This window comes from Condylura cristata, unplaced genomic scaffold, assembly GCF_000260355.1.
Source record: "Condylura cristata isolate star-nosed mole 26May11 unplaced genomic scaffold, ConCri1.0 scaffold00035, whole genome shotgun sequence".
NCBI lineage: Eukaryota > Metazoa > Chordata > Mammalia > Eulipotyphla > Talpidae > Condylura > Condylura cristata.
Genome location: NW_004567136.1, coordinates 593905 through 613534, shown reverse-complemented (window position 1 = coordinate 613534; position 19630 = coordinate 593905). Strand labels below are relative to the sequence as shown.

Sequence of the window (19630 nt, the reverse complement as noted above, 5' to 3'; positions counted from 1 at the left end):
TATGTACAACTTGGGGTCCATGTTCACCCCTGTGTCTTAGAGCTTCACCTCTAAGCTTCACCTTTCCCACCACCAAAGTTCTAGTGCCCGTTGCATTACCAGATCGGCACTCCCTTCTTTTGCCTCCTTTTACATATTATTGTTTCTCTGGTGAAATCAGAAATGCATCCTTGATGGCAAAGTCTGACCTTGCTTAGCGCTCCAGTGTCGACAAGGTGCCCAGGGGCTTAAAAGAACTGAGCAAAAGCTCCTTGGACAGAGGAGTTTTAGGTCTCGTTGCCTCTGCTGTCCTCTCTCACGAGCCAGAAACACTGCTTGATTGTCTGATTGTTCCTCTGAGCCCCAAAGAGGTGGACGCCATCAGGAGATGGGACGGAAGTTCGGCAGATGCAGCATGAAAGGCTTGCTGCAATAAATGAGCCCAGCATCCCATTCCCTGTCATAAAGGATCTTTTGTTCCCTCCTTGCTGAATTCTCTTTCTGGGACAGCTCTGCCCTCCACGTGCTGACACGGTTTCCATCCCCTGTCGCCCCTACTCTGCACTGGAAGGGGCCAGTGGAGAGGATGAGGTGGTGAGAGGCTTGAGAACCTGAGTGCCAGGTAACAGGAAAAGAGGACCCCGATGAGCAAAGGACCCAGCGAGGAAAGCTCAGGAATAATAGTGTTCACCCTAGGGAGAGGGTGGGGGGAGGGAGGGAAGCAGGGGTGGAAAGCAAAAGGGAAATATTTGCAGAAAGGAGTCAGAAGTAGAGGGATGTGGAAAAGAAAAATTGGAGGGAGATGGTGGGGGAAGGAAATCACAGACGAGAAATAATCACAGCATGGCACCCCAAAACCTAAGTGAAGGTAAGTGCTGCAGTGAGGCAAAGTCTTGGTGAGCAAAGATTTGAAATCATCAGAACTTGAAAAGGGTGTTTGAAAATTATTTTCGACTTGCCAGAAGAACTTAAAATATTGCCAGGATGTGCTGTGAAAGAGTTTTATTCCATTTTCAGCTGAAAGGCACATGCCTCTTAAGATCCTTTTATTCTCCTGCAATGAAGTAAAAAGAGCACCAGAAAAGCGGGACCAGATAGCCCCCTATTTATAAAGATTTTCTACGTGATGAATGTCACCACCAACGCCAGTCACGTCCTCGCGTGGTCCCTACCAAGCCAGCTTTTTTTCCCCACCACCCTTTGCTCCGAAGGACCAACCTTCTCTCAGTGGATGCTCATCCCAACTACTCCTGATTCCAGAACTTTCTGAGGGGCTGGAGGAGGATGACAGAGCAGCGATGGCGGCAGCAGGGGGCGCTGCACCGGGCAATCAGGTCTCGACAGAGGAGGCGCCTGTGTTCCTGCCCTCCAGGCTCCAGCGGAGTGGGTGGGGGAGAGGGAGAGGGAGAGGGAGAGGAAGAGGGAGCCCCCCCAACCCCCCCGCCCCCCCCCTGTGGAGCTGTGAGGGGGATGGAGGAGGAGCTCCAATATAGAGAGATGGGAGGGAGAGGGAAGGAGATGGGAGCCGCTTGGTCTCTTTCCCTCCATGGGGTGCCGAGTGGAGAGGCTCAGGTGTTAGTTAGGGTGTGCCTGGGCCCCGAGAGACCCCTTAGTTTTCAGCCCTCTAAACGGTGGGGAGAATCCCTGGGGTGGCTTCCTCAAGCCCAAACCTCCTCAGCTGTACTCATTTCTGGTAACCAATCCCATGATGCTTCCTGAACTTTCCTTTATCATAACCTCCCTCCCGGGGCCTCCGGAGCCATCGGGAAAGTGGCGGTGGTTTCCCGCTGGGCCCCCAAAGCTGCCTGTGGGCAGCGCGAGCGGTAGTGGACGGCAGGCACCCACCAACGGCTGGCCCACAGGGCTCAGGCTGTGGGCAGAAGCCAGCAGGTGTGGTGGGCGGCAGCGGCCCCCCTACCTCGACACCCCAGGGCAGGCAGCCCTGCTCCAGGGCTGCAGGGAGGAGCCTTGGGCCCCACAGCGCAGCCCCAGGGCCCTGCCCCTTCCCCCTCCCCCAGCTGCAGGCCATAGAGGGCCCTGGCTAGGTGCCTGGATGTGGCAGGACCATCAGGTGAGAGCGATGAGCTGACTGGAAGCTGGTCCAATCAGAATGGGGGGAGGGGCCTTACAGAGGACATAAGGGGGCGCTCGCCAGCTTGGGCCTCACCGCATTTCTGAGAAGAACCCTTCCTGGTCTAGGAAGAAAGAAGAGAAGCCAAAAATCTTTGCAGAGAAGGGTGGGGGGCAAAGGGCAGGAGTCTGTGGCCACCCTCTAATCACTCAGCAAGAGCTGTGGCTGCAGCACCTCTGCCCTGTAGTAACTGTCTGAGGAGACAAACTCTAGAAGGACTTCTTGCAAGCCAGGCTTAGTGTAGTAAAATCAAAGTCGTGACCACAGGGTACGCTCTGTCTTACGAAAGGGATAGGTTGTTGTGTGAGGTCTCTCCAGGGAGACGTGCTTGGAGTTTCTGAGAAGACAAGTCTTTTTCCTAAAGATTGTTAACATAAAATTAGAAAGGAAAACAAGATAATGATGAAATGTTCAGAGGCGATGGCTTTTCTCCACATTCTCTGTCACAGAGTTCTCTGTCGGCCACTGCCCCTGAGCGGGGCGGATGGGAGGGCCCTCCATTTGAGGCAGGTGAGCCCCTGGAGGCAATTGTCTTCATGAGCTTGTTCTCTTTATCCCAAGGGGGTTTGCCCTGCTTGTTTGCCGCTCCTGAGTTAAGGGGGAGCTGTGGCTGGGACGGCCTGCCAAGCCTCTGCCGAGGGTTGGGGATCTCTCCTGCCATGGCAGCACCCCCCTGCAAGGTGGGAGATATTGAGTAACAGGCAGGGTAGTTCCAAGGGGACCTGTTCAGTGTTGGGGAGCTCTCTGTGGGGGTGGCTTTTCCCACTCTGCTGGAGGTTGCAGCCGAGCGGGGAGAAGACGATGTTCCCCCTGAGCTGGCTCTTTACCAACCTAATCACCCCTGGTTTTTCCAGTTGCCCTTGTCATTTGGTTTCTATGTGGGCCCCTGTCCTTACCCCCTTAACTCACCCAAGGGTGGGAGCCAGGTCTGGGCACATGACCTGCTTGCTCCAGGGTCTGGCATGGCATTTGTGCCACTTTGAAACCACCTCTCATTGATAACTATTGATAACACCACAGACGATGGTGTGATTTTGAAATGGATGAGGGACCCTAAAATGCCTCTGTCAAAAGTCCCACACCTCCAGATTTTAGATTTACACTTGCAAATGTGTACAGCCATGTGGGCCCTCCTTCTAAGCCACAGAGGTAGAAGCCCATGCCCTCAGCTCCTGCCTGTCCACGCCTGTGCCCTGGAAGGGGGTTGGGGAATGAATGCTCAGCAGGAAGCCAGGGGCCTGTTTTCAGAAACCTCTAAGAGGGGCTAAACAAAAGGGCCAACTCTCAGTCAATTAACAGCTTTTTTCTTTTTTTAAAGATTTATTTATGCATACAGAACTGGGGTACAAGCCAGAGGTGCAGGGATGGTGAGAGGCTTCACCAGAGACAGAGTTGGGGGCAGAACAGGCAGATCGATGAAGTCCACTGCTGAGGGGAGCAGCGGACAGTCAGGAGAGGTCTCCCACACCATGTGGGTCACCTTCGGGGCCGGGGATTGAACTCGCACTGAAGCTGCTGCGGCTGGCTTGCAGTGCTGCGTCCTAACCCGTTGCACCACCAGGGAAGGCCAACAGCTTTTTTCTACCACAACTTTTGCCAAAGTGTGGCCCTTTCATTGTGGAGGGAGATCAGACACCAGGTGGCGACTGGGGTAAGAAAACCTGCTCACCAACCTCAGGTGGAACATGAGGGTGTGTACCCTATTCCAGGGAGGGGGGAGACAGAATTAAGTATAAATCGCTGGGGGAAATGAAAAGATTAATGTGTTTCTATTCAGTAGTGTTTGCAAACTAGAAAGCTTTCTTGTGGCTTCACCTTATACTTCTTAGGAGCCAGTGCCACATTTTGTGCCAGGCTTTTCCCAAACACATGTGTGTAACTGGCGAACGGGCAAGGCCTGATTAGATGCTGTGGGGGTGCAGCTCTCTGAGGGATTTGGATTCTATCATTCCAGGGACAGGCTAAGCCAGGCTCGCTAGTGCCAATCACCCCACATTTGAGGGGGCGTGCCCCGCTGGATCCAGCAGCCACGCCCACCGTCTACTCACTGAAAACGTTCCCTGCAGGGCTTGCATGAGCCCTAGCTCGTGCCTGCGCGTGCTGAGTGTCAGCCCCGGGCTCGGGCAGGTGTGGCTTGTTAGCTGCTCTGCTGTCAGCTCATGCCCGGCTCATCACGGCTCATGGGCATCAGCTGTGGTGGTGGAGCCCAGCAGTGGAGGGGCAGGGGTGCCCCATCTGCAAAAGGGAGGTTCCGGTGGGCCTTCACTCCAGGCAGCAAGGCTACAACCACAGCTGGACCAGGAACACACATGTTACTGTCACCCTTCGGCACAGCCAGGCTTTGAGGCCAACTTAGCAGAAGAATGAGAATGATAGGAAACTCAGAGATCCATCGAAGGGAGGTGCGCTAGCCCCAGGAGTCCCCTGGCAGTATGTGTGGGGTGGGGTGGGGTGGAGGGGAAGGCCTTGTCTGGCATGCTGGGGGGGGGGGCTTTCCATGTGGGAGGCACCTTCACCTGAGGGGGGAGTGTGGGCTTCACCTGGACCAAGTCCCATCTTAGTCCGCCCTCTGCACACATCTTAAGGAAGACAGGATTTCTCCCCTCTTTCTTGGGCTTCATCCCCAAATATGGACACAAGTCAAGCTTCCTACATGACAAGAAGAACCCCCCTGGCCCGTACCTATGGGGATGAGCGTGTACAGGCACCCCTTTTTAAGAAGCTCCACACAGCGTGGCACATTATGATAGGGTCCCTCTCACGGGGAGGGGGAGGGCACAGAGCATCATCGCCCGCCAGGCAACACTCCAAACAGAAGATGCCAGGTCACCTCTGATTGAGGTCAGGGACCAAGATGTGCCTGGATGGTGGAGCAATGGGGTGAGGTTCATGGCCAAGTCGACATGGGCCTCATGAAGCCAGGAAACACCCACCCCAGCCTAGGACAGGGAAGGGACACACATGACCAGTGTCAATGCTGGCAACTAGCTCACCATGATGGCCCGGAGTAGTTAGTGGGAAGAAGGGTCTTGAGGGCCTCTTCTTAAAGGCCACAGAGAAGAGAAAAAACCCTTTCAAGGCACTCAGTAAATCGCGGAGTAGCCCCCACCTGCTTGATGCTGCTGGGAAGCCAGCGTATAGGCCAGCCTGGGCCTGAGACCATGCCCCGCCTCCTTCACCAGCTCGCCTGGGCAGGCCAGTGGACCACTCTCCTCACCTGGAAACTGAAGAGACACCTCAGGCTCCCTGGAAAGTGTAAAGCCCTGGCTCATAGGAGGCACCCAGCACCACAGGCCTCAGCCTTAGTCTCTATTGTGGAGCCTTTCAAACCCCACCTGTGGGGCAGTGCAGAGACCACAGCATGGAGGACCACACCCAGCGTGGCCTCTCCCCCTCTTCCCCCCAGCCTCTGGCTGACCTGTTCTGCCTGAACCTTCCGGGCCTACGGGGAAAAGCTGGTGCCACTGGCACAGCCTGGAGAGAGCTCCTGACACAGGCCTGTCTGCCTGACTTCCTCCTCGGAGGCCGCTGCCACAGGAAGGCTGACGCCAGCTTCCTGGAATGAGGCTGCACACCAGCCACTGGGGTGATCCAGAACCTTCCAGCCCCTGTCCTGCGGGCCTGTTGTCCTGTATCTGGCCCCCTGTGGTTCTCACTCGATTATGGTGGCTAGGCCTTGTTTAATGAAGTCAGCAAACTGGATCTCTGCCCAGAATGATCTAGAAGCCAAGACTTTCCTATGTAACTTGCCCAAGTCTGGAAATGCTGGGGTTGATGTTTCATTGGCCAGAGAGGCAGCCTTCCAATAGAGGCTCTGGGGAAGCTTAGTGTGGGGAAAGGGACAGTTCAAATGAAAGACAGAAAGTGGTAAAGAAGGTGGCAAACACAAATAACTCAAGTAAATTATCCTAATAATTGGCCCGACCATGAGGCTGATCGTGAACCACATTGATACTCAGGATTGTTAACCCACAGCTGGTTTGGCAGAGAATTTCTGTGGAGCAGCTTAGCTTCATTGGTGTTTGGCTTGTGGGGGGGTTTGGAAGCTCTGTCTTTTTGTAGACCTGGTAGCAAAGGCCTCCCATGCAGTGGCTGCACTGGTGGGAAGGGCCCCACTAGCCATGGGTGCAGAGGTGCCCATGGGCCTTGCAGGGCCCCAGCAGCCCTTTCCTGGTCATCATTAATGGCCAGTCGCTAAACGAGCCAATCACTGTCAATCCTGGGCCCTGACACCTGGGAGCGGTTCACACAGCCACCCCATCTCGTCAGGAAGCCCAGGCCTGGTCCCCCTGGGTTATCCTCGTCAGTCTCCTGTGTCACTTTGTCCTTGTGGAAAGAAAGAGAAACTTCTCAACATGTTGAGGGCTCCATGAGAAACCCCTCTGAGCTGCTGTCTTCTGTAACACTCTGAAATGTGGTCACATGTGCTAGTTGCTCGGTGGGGCTGAGTTGCTTCTTTCTGGTGACTGGAACGGCACACAACTCCCAACAAGAAATAGGGCTGCACCCCCTGGGGGGAAAATACTCTTCAAAGGCACAGCCATGCGAGCCGCGCGCCTACTCGCGGGGCTATTTCCATCAGCCAGCGCTCCTTGAATTTCTTTAAACTGCCCAGTGGTTCAAGATACTAAATGCCAATCAGCTGGACTAGATTACAGACCAGGAAATCAAGTCTTGAAAGCCTAGCCCCGCTTCTGGTCCCCAACCTTTGAAACAAACTCACGTATTGACAAAGACTCAACATCTAAATAGACTTTTATTTTTTTTTTTCTTTGACTTATTTGGACAGAAAAGAAACTTCATCAGCTTTCATGAGCGTCTCCCTAAGTGTTGGAAACACATCAAACTCAGAAATAGTGCACCTTGTAGAAAAGCGTCACAAATTAAAAATATATTTCTCCATGTGGTAAAAGTGCTTTCAATCCAGTCAAAGGACACGGCAAGGGAGTGTGAGACAATCTGAAATTTGGCCTACGATCCGTGGCATCAAGTTAAAACCACAGGGTGAGGGGTTGCCGTGGCTGTAGGACAGGAAGGGACACGGAGCTGGAGCATGCTGTCGTTAACTGAGTGTGAACGAGGAAAAAACGTCCCAAAGCCTGAGTAGAATAGATTTTGCATTTGTAAAAATCCAGGGGCTACATAAAGTGGGTTGGGAGATGGTGTCACTCCAGAAGTGACTTGTTTCTCACCTGTGAGGAGGGCGGGACCACCTGACCCCTCTGGCGGAGGTCACCATGGAGACACGAGGAGCGTGTTGGGAAGAGAATGTTGGGGGGTAAGTGGAGCCCTCGTCGCCAGCAGCTGGACAGGTCGTCCTTTCAGGGGGCAAGTCCCCAGCCCATGGGAGTCACGCTACTGAGGAGAAGCCCCACTCCCACTGAGGGGCTCGCCACTGCCCGCCCTGCCATTCCGGGGGAGGGGAGGGTGTGCGAGACCAGCAAACCCCGCCGGGTTCCCAAACACAAGCAACGAGAAGCAGCGAGGCGCCCCGTGGAGACCCCTGCTGTTCGCTTCAGCCAAGCTCCCTACTGTTCTGCCAGCGATAACGACTGGTCAGAGCTCAGGGCCGCCGCAGCCCCGCGGTCCTCGATGGACAGCGACCACACCGTCCTGGAAGCAAGCTGCCCTATGGCCCCCGCGTGGCCAGGGCACAGGCACAGAACCGTGATCATGCAAAGGAGCCGGGAATGGGGCGAGGGGAGGATGACGGGCGGGAGAGAGTGGGACATTTTCCTTTTACAGAAGATCTTAAGCAACAGTAAGAAAATAACCTGAAGATATATTTAAAAATAAAAAATAGCATCACACTTCACTGCGATTGTGTTGGCGGTTTCCCTCCCCCACCCACCCCCTCCAGCCGCCGGACGACAGGTCAGAACAGGCCGCCGCGTCCGCTTCATCGCGGTGTTTTAATGGCACCCCAGTTGGTGTGTCTTTGAGGCCCACTCTAAGCACGCCGGGCCGTCTCCGCAGACAGAGCCCATCTTTGCTTCTCCTCACCGTCACTGTAGACATGGCGGGAGATGGAGCCACGCGCCGAGTGTCTTCACCTTTGCAAAGCAGGTGTGCAGGCGCTCCCAGCAGAGGGCGCTACGGGGCTCACCCCGTCCCGGGTGCCTTTGGTTTCCACAGCCTTCCCCGGCCCTTGCAGGGGTGTCCCGAGGACAGAGCAGCAGGACTGGCCGTCGCGTGGAGGATGGAGGAGTCTGGTCTGTGGCCCTGCCCCTGCAGGACGCTCATCACGAGGCGGGCAGCCAGGCCCGGAGGGAGGACGTCTCTTCTTTGAGTGGAAGCCAGGATAGCAGTCCTCCTCTGACCAGGTCCCTCCTCACCCCTCCAGAGGCCTTGAGCACCCCTCCCAGGCTTCAGCCACACCCCAGGGCCGCTCGGGGTCTCTGGCTAGACAGGTCAGACGGCAGACGGCAGGCTTTCTTCCTCCTCTCACCTCTCCCCCGACCTGGTCCTTACCCAAGCCCTGGCCCTTCGCATCAGTGGGTGGGGGAGGTGTCCTCCAGCCCCAGAAGCTCCCGCACAAGTCTCTCACCAAACTGTGCCCGGCTGTACCTCTTCACATGGTAGGCATCCGACATCTTGTAGAGGATGTAGGCGTTGTTGATGGCGATGCTGATGGCAAACCAGAACACCTGCTGCCAGGTCTTGTTGGGTTTATGAGAAATGAAGTACCTGAGTGGACAGAGGGAATGAGAAAGGCTGACCCAGACAGTTCATGAACACCTGCTGCAGGAGAGATATTCCCCAAAGATGTCACAAGATGAAGCCACATCTCCACAAGTTGATGAGAAGGGGTAGGAGTCGGGCTGTGGGGTTCAGTTCTCGCTGAGGCTGTCACCATGAGATTGGTTTAAAACAAAGATGACAGCAATTTCTATCAAAAGATCAGGTGGAAGGAAGTGGGTCAGAGAGGAGACACTGAAACCAGGCTGCTATGGGGTGGTCACCCCACAGAATGGGGTCCAGGCACCCCTCTGCGGTCCCGCAGAGAAGGGCCCCTGCTTAAAAGCTGGGCTCTGGGCATATGGGCTGTTTCCATTTTTAAAGGCCACGCTCACCCTTCGCTTTCGGCTCTGCAAAACGCCTTCTCCCTCCCGAGCGCACATCTCCACCTTTCCAGCTGGAGGGGGACAGACGCCATCTCAGGGAGGCCTCCTCGGCCCCGAGACTGGAGACAGGGCTGCCCTGGGGCTCACTCAGCTTAGGACTGATCACCTTCATGTCTGCCTCTGCCCCCGCCTGCGAGGGGTTTGAGGCTCAGCACCCCAAACGCCAGTTGGCACACACAACCCCGCCAGTGTCTGCTGAATACACAGGCATCTGGGTGGTAACCCCGTGAAACTCAGCGCAGTCCTGAGCACACAGAAGGTATCCAGCAGAGACTTTTGGGGTGAGGCTCCCCACACAGCAAGGCTAAGCAAGGGAGAGTAGGACCCTTATCTTTCCCTCTATGAAGACAAAGTCCGGAAGATACCAGTCACGCTCAGAGAGGGCGGCGTAAGGTTCAGCGCCTCTCTGGGATAACCCAGCCCTGTTCTAGATGGGGACGCCCAGACCTCGTGTCGCTGCACTGGGAGGAACTGGCAGAGTCCAGAGGCTCTCGGGCTGTGCCACAGACCGGCGACGTGGCTGAGCTGTCAGGAGGCCGGGCCTGTCAGCGTGATTCTCTTCCCGATGATTGTCTTAATAATGTTTTCTTTCCTCTACTTGATTAAGACTAGGGCATATAATCATATAATATAAACCAAATAGGTGTTAACCCACTATTTGTTGTCAATAAGACTCCCCGGTCAACAGACTTGAGCTTTTGGGGAGGCAGAGTTACATGCAGGCTTCTGGCTATGCAGGGGGCTGGGCACCTCACCCCTGCACCCTGTAATTTAATGGGCATTTGTTTTCTAGAGTTTCTGCTTGTGGCCATGTTCGGGCGTGGTCAGACATAAGTGGCAGGTGTGGGCACCTGTACACCTTCTAACTGAACTGTGGGCGCATTTGATGTGGGGCTCGGGTCTGAGAGAACTGTTGCGGCTGGTGCTGGACACCATCTGTCTCAGTGTGCAAATGTCAAGGCAGATGCTGTGTCCAGGGATTCGGAGGAGGAGGGCGGGGGGCTGGGGGGAAGGGGTGTGCGGGGTCCAGGTGACTACGGAGGGCAGCACTCTGGCAGCACCCAGTGTGTGGACGGGGAGGCTATCTTGGGCATGGGGGGGCAGGGTGCCCAGAGGTGAGGGGGCTGCATGGGTCCAGCAGGGTGGGAGGCTGGGATGAGGGCTAAGGATGACCCCTCCAGAGTCCTCACTTTTTAACCCTGGCAATGGGGACACAACCCCACCTTTCCAGCTGGAGGGGAACAGACGCCATCTCAGGGAGGCCTCCTCGGCCCCGAGACTGGAGACAGGGCTGCCCTGGGGCTCACTCAGCTTAGGACTGATCACCTTCATGTCTGCCTCTGCCCCGCCTGCGAGGGGTTTGAGGCTCAGCACCCCAAACGCCAGTTGGCACACACAACCCCGCCAGTGTCTGCTGAATACACAGGCATCTGGGTGGTAACCCCGTGAAACTCAGCGCAGTCCTGAGCACACAGAAGGTATCCAGCAGAGACTTTTGGGGTGAGCCCGCCGTACCCCATCTCTCTCCTGGCTCTGCGCGAGCACCCTGCGCACTCACTTGCTGTACTTGTCGTCATATTTGCAGATGTAGCTCAGGTGAGCAGCAAACGCCTCCACGGCCAAGGGGCAGGGGATCTCCACGCTCTTCCTCTTGATGATCACGCCTGCAGAGCAGGGAGGGAGAAATGCCCTCTGAGCACCCCCTGGCACCTCTCACAACTGTGCCTGTGCCGTCTGGCCATCCAGACTTAAATCAGAGCGGAGCTGAGAACCACTCCTGCCCACACCTGTCCCTGGAGGCTTCCGGAGGACCGGAGAGAAGACACCGGGGGCGGGGGTGTCCCCCATGTGGGAGACGTGCCTGAGGCGCAGGGCATCCTGCCTGAGGGGCAGGATGGTTCTCAGTGGCACCGGGGAGGGCGCTGCCTGGCAGGGGCTGGGAGACAAGAGGGAGACGAAACGGAAGCCATCAGCAAAGCCTTGACACGTCCACAGTCTTTGGCTCAACAATTTCACTTCAGGAAATGCCCGAGGCACAACCAGAGATTGAAGTATGAAGATATTCACCACACCGTTGTTCCTTCGGTGGGAAAAATGATGATTAACGGGGGGCAGAGAAAGAAGTCATGACCTCTCTTCAAGGATGGGACAAAGATGGCTTGTAAAATCATGTTTCTGAAGGAAAGGGAAACTTTCTTCATTAAAAAAAGCAGCTGGGGGTCAGCCCTCCCTGGTGGCGCAGCGGGTTAAAGCACAGCACTGAGAATCTAAAGCAGCTTCCGCATGAGTTCGATCCCCGCCTGCCCCGGAGGTGACCACATGGCGTGGCAGACCTCTCCTGACCTGCCCGCTGCTCCCCTCAGCAGTGTACTTCGTCGATCTGCCTGTTCTGCTCCCCACTCTGTCTCTGGCCTATACCCCAGTTCTGTATGCACAAATAAATAAATCTTTAAAAAAAAAAAAAAAGCAGCTGGGGCCCTCCCTGGAGGTGCAGCAGGATCCTGGCCCCGGGGGTGACCCACATGGCCCGGCAGACCACTCCTGGCCCTCCCGCTGCTCCCCTCAGCAGTGGACTTCATCAGTCAGCCTGTTCTGCTCCCCACTCTGTCCCTGGTGAATCCTCTCACCCCCGCACCTCTAGCCTGTACCCCAGTTCTTGTACACATAAGGAAATAAATCTTTAAAAAAAAAAAGCACCACTAAGCAGCAGGCTGGGAATAGCCCCAGAACTCCAGTTTGAACTCTTGGCTTCACTTGCAAGTCCAGTTGGAAACATTTCCTCCGAGGGCGTCTCACACCCCTAGGGAGTGGGGGCTTCCTACCTACCGCTCTATCCCTAAAGGGGCAGTGGCACTCACAGCCTGCACCCTTGGTTATAATCTCCCCTAAAGCCAAATGAGTGTGGGTGGGTGTGTGGGGGGGGGCTGAGGATGGGAATGAATGAAAAACAGACACACCCAGGCACCGAAGCTCCCTGGCAGTGAGCCTTTAAGAGGAAAGATGTCTGGATATACAGGAACACAAGGCATTTGTCAAACGCTATATGACTGTAAATATTTTTGTAGAGTTCCTTTGTCATTTCCAGTTCCTTTTGAAGAGCTTAATAATATTTAGCTGTAGTTACTTTAAACCTAGACTCCCTGCCAAATAAAGCCCTGTGATGAATGAATTTTAAATCCCTCATAAAATGAAGGATGAAATCAAATGAACATCTGCCTCCCGCCCAAACAGAGGCAAAGCAAGCGTTACCATCTAAGGCAGACGCTGAAAGGTAAGAGGGTTGCTTGTTTTCATTCCAATCAAAGGAGGCTTTTCACAAAATCCAGGATGAAAAAGCGATCATGGGCCTGGCACTCAAATACAGAACATTGTCACTCCTAGTGGATGATCTGGGGGGGCCGAGGGCAGGCTGCTTAGTCACCTGCAGAACCCACAATCAGGGTTCCCCTCGACAGCTGACACCAACAGGGAGACTTCTCATAAGGCAGCAGCTGCAACAAGGCCCAGAGGCTGCTGAGCCGCAGGCGGGCCTGCCGGGGCTGCACAACACCAGAGGACACCGGGCCCCGAGCCACAGTCGTGCTCAAGACCACCACGATCCCCTCTGCCAATCCCCCTCCCCCAGACTGGTGTGCCCCCACCTTGCTGTACGGGCGAGTAGGCATTGGTCAGGAAGCGGAAGTGACCCTTGTTGTACCAGCAGATCAGAGACATGTTCCCCTTCATCTTGATCCGATGCTGGCCCCGCGCTGGGGGGATGGCCGGGTTGGTCAGCATGGACAGCGGCAGGCCTGTGCAGTCACTCTTCCTGGAGCTGAGGAGGCCGCAGCAGTAAATCCCTGGTGGGGAGAGGGACCCCAAGGTGCACGTATATTATCAGGACACCAGTGGCTCACCCACCCCGGGGTGCTCGTGGGAAGGATGGAATTGCTCCCTTCTAAGGCCATGACAGCAGGCTCTCTAGAAGGCTTCTAGAAGAGACTCTAAAGCTGGGCTTTCTCTCTCTCTCTCTCTCTTTTATAATAGTTTATTTTTACATCATTTTGTGGCTTTTCCCATCTCAGTTGTAATCCCCTTGGGCTTCCCATCACCAAATCACCCGTGTGCCATCAGCACAGTCCAGTGCATTTCCGTCCCCCCACACACTTTTGATCCCATTCCTCATTCCACCCCCATAAAATAAATGTCTCTGGTATGTAGTTGTTCATTATGTTCCTCCTATCAGTGAAACCATCCAGTATTTTTTCCTTTTCTTTCTGGCTTATCTCACTAAGCATGATTGCTTCCTTTTAGCTCCATCCATGCTGCTGCAAAAGACAAGCATTTATCTTTTTGATTGCTGAGTAATATTCCATTGTGTGTATGTACCACATCTTTTTAATCCATTCATCTAGTTTTGGGCATTGGGTTGTTTCCATGTCTTTCCTATTGTAAATAAATAAAGCAGCAATAAACATGGGGGTGCAGGTGTTAAAGCTGGGGGATCTGCTGGGGGATCCCAAATCTGCTGTCTCTGTCAGGACTTCAGTAAGTGTATTTAGGATTATGAGTAAAACTGTAACATAAGCAGTGAAGCTATAGTAACAGTAGGAGCTCATTGTCAATGATTACTATGTGCTCAGCACATGTCCCTGCCCTCCCAGTTGCTTCTAGAAATTTCTGCACTCAGTGGGTTATTGTATCTATATAACAACAGAGGGGCTGCAGCTACCTGTGTCCCCTGGCTCACAGTTAGGAAGGCAAAGGTGGATTCATGCAAGTCGGTCTGATGTCCAAACCTGACCATAATTAGGTCACCCTAATTATCTCCCCAGACTTCGACTGGTGGAGACCCAGCACCCAGAGGCAGCCATGCCGGAAAGTCCCTTCCCCTTGGAGAACTAAGTTAAATGCAGAGGACAGAATCAATCAGAGAATATGCATTAGGCCTGTGGACATAAGTGCCTATGAGTCAGTGCGGCAGCTTCCTGGGCGAGGAGGAGATTGCGTGTGGCCTCCCACGCGGTTGAGTCCACTCGGGTGGTGGGGGTGGGAAGGTCGACGCTCACGTGCGATTAGGGATGAGGAGACCTCACTAGATTCACCCTGGGCTCAAGGTCTGGCCCTGTCTTCCTTCCTCATGGACCTGCCCTGCTTGGGCTGGCCAGCAGTGGGTGGCTCCCTGCAGCCTGTCAGACTGGGCACCTGCAGGAGAGCTGAAGTGGCACTTCTGGCTGGAAACCCTGGGAACTCGTCTCTTTTGCTCTCCAAAAGCTGAAGACAGACAGTATGGTCAGCAGCTGGAGACACTGTTTCCCCTGCATAAACCCTCTTTACAAACCCCGAAAGGACCATTCTTCATCTCCTTATCCCTCCCGCCCCCCCTCCATGCCCCCCAACCCTGTGAGCAGCAGGGAGCTTGAAGCAAGACCTTCTGGGTTGTACCTTCCAGGCTTGTTGTTAAAAAGAAGAGACTCCCAGCTGCTCGAACCCTGTAAATGGAACTATGCGAGTCACCCCAGCCTTATGGTTGAAGGTGAAGAGTGTTTCCAAACAGGGGAGGGCATTAGCTGAGGGGGGATGAGGATGAGGGATGAGGACATTCTCTCTCCTCTGGGCTCAGCGCACCCAACCAGCCAAAGCACAACTGCAGTTCTGCGGAAGGGTTCGAGGAAAATCTAAGTGTTGTTCGGGTTTTCGCAAATCTGTTCCTTGCTGAAAATAGCAATTACAACATCACTGTCTTTTCTGGCTCTATTTTACAAAGACGTCTCTGCACCCCGGGAGGACACATTCTCACGACTAGTCCTTCAGCTGTGGCTGCCCCCAGACTCTCAAGGGGCTGTAAAAAGCACACTTGACATTTGAGAACAATGCCTGGGGTGGGTACAGCCAGATCCATGGCCACGATGGAGCGCTGCCTTCCTGAACTCAGGGGCCCAGCCGTGTGAAGGGTCAGCAGCCTTAGATAATCCCGCCACACAGGCATGAAATCTTTGCCCACTCTTGGAAAAACTCATATTTCATGTCTAAGGGTTTTCCTCCCACCAGAAGAGTGTTTTCCATCTTCTCCTTAATTCTTTGCACTGGGGACCACCTCCTACTCCCCAGAATCTAAGGCCTGTACATGCAGCACTGTGACAGTTTTTGGCATCCTCAATCTGCAATCACCCACCCCAGGTCACTCCCTTGATGCACCCCCCCCCCCGCCTCTGGATCCTGGGTTGCTCACACAGGGAGGCGGGGAGCAGTCCTCTGGACCCCAGGGGCTTCACACCCCATACACAGCACACGAGCAGGGAGTGGCAAGGCAGGCTGGCTCTCATCCATGCCCGCACAGGGGCCTGGCGTGGCTGGTGACACAGCTGAGGGCCAATTTTCTCCAAGTCCTCACTGAATTCTCTCAGCAATGGAGTACTGAGCCCATCTGGGCTGAGTGACACAGTCCAGGCCAGCAGGAGCACAGAGTCGGGGCGCTGCCTCCTCATCACAGCCGTGGACTCACAGGTTGGCAGCTGTGGGCTCCCTGTAACTTTGAGAGGGTTTAGTTTTAAGGCCAGATACCTGGCCCGTTGCTAAGCAACAGTCTGCCACCCGCTGGCTGCCATCACTGAGTGGAGCGTTTTGAGTCTCTCTTGAGTGGACCAGCTATAAATCTCCAAAGGTGGCACCAGGTGAAGGCCAGTGCTGACCTGGACCAGATTGTTTTATGGAGCCCCACCCTGTCTCCAGCACCTGGAAGGCTGGCCCAGTCTTGGCAGAAAATGAAACAAGCCCCAGGGGGACTAGGCCTTTCTGAGGTCCATGGTGTGGTGCTGCTTGTACACAATTCTCTGCAGCACCTACTGCAAGGAGCCACACTGTGGTGGGGGCGAGCTCAAGACACTTCCTTACAGCCTTAGAAGTTGTGCCTTGGTGCTGTAGATTGAATGGATGTCTGAGCCCCCCACCCCAAGACCCCATGTTGAAAAACCAAAGTCCCAAGTGGCAGTATTAAGAGGTGGAAGCTTTTGGGGGTGCTTAGGTCAGGAGCACGGGTCCTTCATGAAGGGGACTAGGCCCTTCTCTAAGGGACCCCCACAGCACTCCCCCGCCCCTCCCTCCCTCGAGGACGCAGTGGAAGTGTTATAGGGCACCTCAGTGTGAACTGGGCTGCCTATCTGTGGGTCCTCACCCATGCACTTAAAATTTAATTGTACTGCAGGCACACAAAAAGGGTCAATAATGGGTTTATTTACAAAAGGGGAAAGGAAAAGGAACAGTCCAGGGAAAGAGAGAGAGAGAGGAAGGCTGTCCTAAAGGAACTCTACAGAGTTTTGTGGACTCCACCCCCTAGTCCAGGAAGCTGGGGGTGGAGTCCACAAAATTCTGCAGAGTTCCTTTAGGACAGGCTTTCCCCCTAATAGAAGGAAGCACAACTTTGAAGAGGCCCTCACTGGGGCCTCACCACACAGGCTCAGCCTCCAGGAGTGAAAAACAAACTTGGTGTCGACAAGCCACCAGCCTGTGGTATTTTTCCTGACTGCTGAAGCAGAGAACACTAGCACTCCTCAGTTGGCCATGACCTCAGAACCAAGGACAAGGTGCTCTGCTCCCAGACCACAGAGCTCAGGTGGCCCAGGCCCAGCACAGACTGGGTGGGCCTGTTCCCCGGGGAAGGGCCCCCTTGCCAGGCATCCTGTGTTCTGTGCTGGGCCGGACACGCCGGCAGCCGCAGACTTCCCCCACCCCGTCTCCAGGAGGAGGGGTCATGCTCAGAACGCCCCAGGCCGGGACAAACCTTGCTTCTCAAACTCTTCAAACAGCGTCAGGCTGGTGATGCTGGGCCCGGTGAAGATGATGTAGTTCTTGCCCGCCGCGTTCCGGCACAGGCTCCGTGCCACCATGCTGTGGAGCTGGGGTTTGTTCTTCAGCGCATCCAGCCCATCGGGGTCCCCTCCTTCCTTCAGATGGACGTAGATCTTCAAGAGAAACAGGCAGGGTCAGAGGGCTCACAGAGGAACCGGCAGGCCCGGAGTCGGCGGAAGCAGCTGTCCTGGGCTGGGGCCCTGCAGGCAAGTTGTCCCTTCCTTGGGCCACTCAGTTGCTACCACCCTGTCCTGTCCTCAACCCAGCCAGGGCTCAGGTCTCCAAGGCCACCTGCAACCGAGGCGGCTCAGCTCAGCTCTCCAGCATGGAGAAGTCAGAAGGAAGAGAGCGGATGATACAGGCAGTCTGGCAGCTGAGGCCAGTGAAAACCAGCCCCCAGTTCTGCAGCCTGGAAACGACATCAGTGGACACTAAGAACAAGTAAAACCTACGTCACTGGGAAGGGCACACTTTTCTGGGCTCCGTCCGTTTCAGTACAGCTTATTTTTTTTTAATTCTTTTTTAAAAATAACATAGCAGTTTAATTTTGCATCATTTTGTGCCTTTTTCCATCTCAGTTGTCATCCCCGTGGGCTTCCCATCACCAAATCACCCATGTGCCATCACCACAGTCCAGTGTACTTCCCTCCCTCCACCCCCATTTGTGATCCCATTCCCCACCCCACCCCGTAAAATGTCTCTGGTATATAGTTGTTCATTATTATTATTATTATTTCCACCCCCCCCCCCGGTCCGTTATACTCCTGCTATGAGTGAAACCATCCGGTATTTTCTTTTTCTTTCTGGCTTATTTCACTAAGCATGATCCCTTTCAGCTCCATCCATGTTGCTGCAAAAGGCAGGAGTAATATTCCACTGTGTATATGCACCACATCTTTTTAATCCAGTCATCTACTTTTGGGCATTTGGGTTGTTTCCATCTTTCCTATTGTAAATAAAGCAGCAATAAGCATGGGGGTGCAGGTTCAGTACAGTTAATTTTAATTCACAAAGTGTGGCCACAGTTCTTTCCCTTATTCTTTTCAGTAACCACCACACAGGCAGAAGAGGTTACATTCACTTCCTGCAGGGGAAGAGATAGTGTCAGGGGCTGAAACTCACATGAGGGCCAGGGCCCAGCAAACACAATGTGCTGGAATCTCTAAGGAGAGACTGGATAAGTCAGTGACCAGCGAGTAAGTGGTTCCCTGAATTCTGTGAGCTGCTCTAGCAAATTGAACCTGAGGCGGGACAATGAGCACCTCTGATTACGCAGGTGTTGGTCAGAAGCCCCAGTGACAGCGTGTGACTGGCGGCTGAAGCCTAAGGAGGGGCCTTGACGGCCTCTCCAGACTCAGGGTGTCAGAACTGAGCAGAGCTGCGTTTGCCTTTCCAACACCCTGCTGGTGTCCGAGTTGCTTGTTGCCGGGCGCCCTACACACACACCCATGCTGACAGCTGGCCGGGGACCCTGACTCACCTGTGCCCAGCAGGCGCGGGCCCAGCCCAAGCAGCACCACCTGCGCCTGTGACGGGAGGGCAGGACGGGGCTCACCTGGAGCCCCTTTGCTCTGCGGGGGCTCGGAGCTGCTCCTGCCTAGGAATGCTCTCGCTCGCTCGGGCAAGGCAGAGGCGTGGGGGAGGGCCTGCGGGGTGCTGGGAGAGGGCAGGGAATGAATGCAAATGCCCTGTGCTTTGGGCCCAGGGCTGCAGCCAGGTGGGGTGAACTGTGACCCCAGGACTGGAGAGCTGACGGATGTCCTGAGCCACACAGCAGGGAAGCCCAGCACAGGACAGCAGCCACCTCTCAGGTGCCGCCTCCTCCATCGTGCCAGGCTGCCCTTCTGCTGTGCCCTGAAGCGCCACATCCAGCACTCTTCCTGCACTGGGTCCACTGAGGTGCTGCCTCCTCTAAAGTGGGCACCCGAGGGGGCCTGGAGCAGGGCAGGGCCAGGAGCCCTGCTCAGCGGCCACACCCCTGCTGAAGGCGAAGGCAGCCAGCTGCCTGGGCGCCTGTGAGGAAGGCTCCTCCGGACAGAAGGTGAGCCGAGAGTTGGCAGGTGGGGCTTCTGGCGCCGCCACAGAGCAGGCTCTCAAGAGGCTCCCAGACAGCCCCTTCGGGGGCCCACGGCTGGGGTGCAGCCCCAGGTGCGCAGCAAGAGCCTGGGCTTCGATGAGCGCTTACTGCTGCTGTCTAAGCCGAGGTGCTGGAGAGGCAGGGGCGATGCCAGAGGTGCCCAGCCCAGTGAGGGGGGCAGCCCAGCTGGCGCCGGGGCATTCTGGTAGGGTGCAGTGAAGGGGTGAGGGAGCTCTTGAGTGACCCACTGAGCCGAGGCCCTTCGATCGTCTCCCCCTGGCCTCCCGGACCCACCTGGATGATGAAGCCAGTGGAAGAACACTGCCTGACCCACAGGCTGAATTTCCGTTTTTTCCTCTTGCGAAGCTCCCGCTCCGTGCATGTGGCGATGAACACAGGGTCCTCGTCAATCAGGGGTTCATGTAGCACCTGCAGAAAAGAAAAAGCAGGGATCCTCGAGGAAGGCGGAAGGAGCTCAGAGGGGCATCAGGG

At 55.2% G+C, this 19630-nt stretch overlaps 1 protein-coding gene across 1 annotated transcript in view; it reads right to left on the bottom strand.

Annotated features, from left to right (window-relative positions):
* Positions 1–7965: 7965 nt before the first annotated feature.
* PGBD5 (piggyBac transposable element derived 5) overlaps positions 7966–19630 on the bottom strand; it is a gene marked incomplete at its 5' end in the record, with an annotated part of 54019 nt that continues 42354 nt past the window's right edge. Inside the window, 5 exons of the mRNA XM_004693039.2 lie at positions 7966–8797; positions 10793–10898; positions 12876–13073; positions 16994–17174; positions 19433–19567. Of these exons, the coding sequence (XP_004693096.2) occupies positions 8602–8797; positions 10793–10898; positions 12876–13073; positions 16994–17174; positions 19433–19567 (816 nt within the window). The remainder of the gene's footprint in view (positions 8798–10792; positions 10899–12875; positions 13074–16993; positions 17175–19432; positions 19568–19630) is intronic.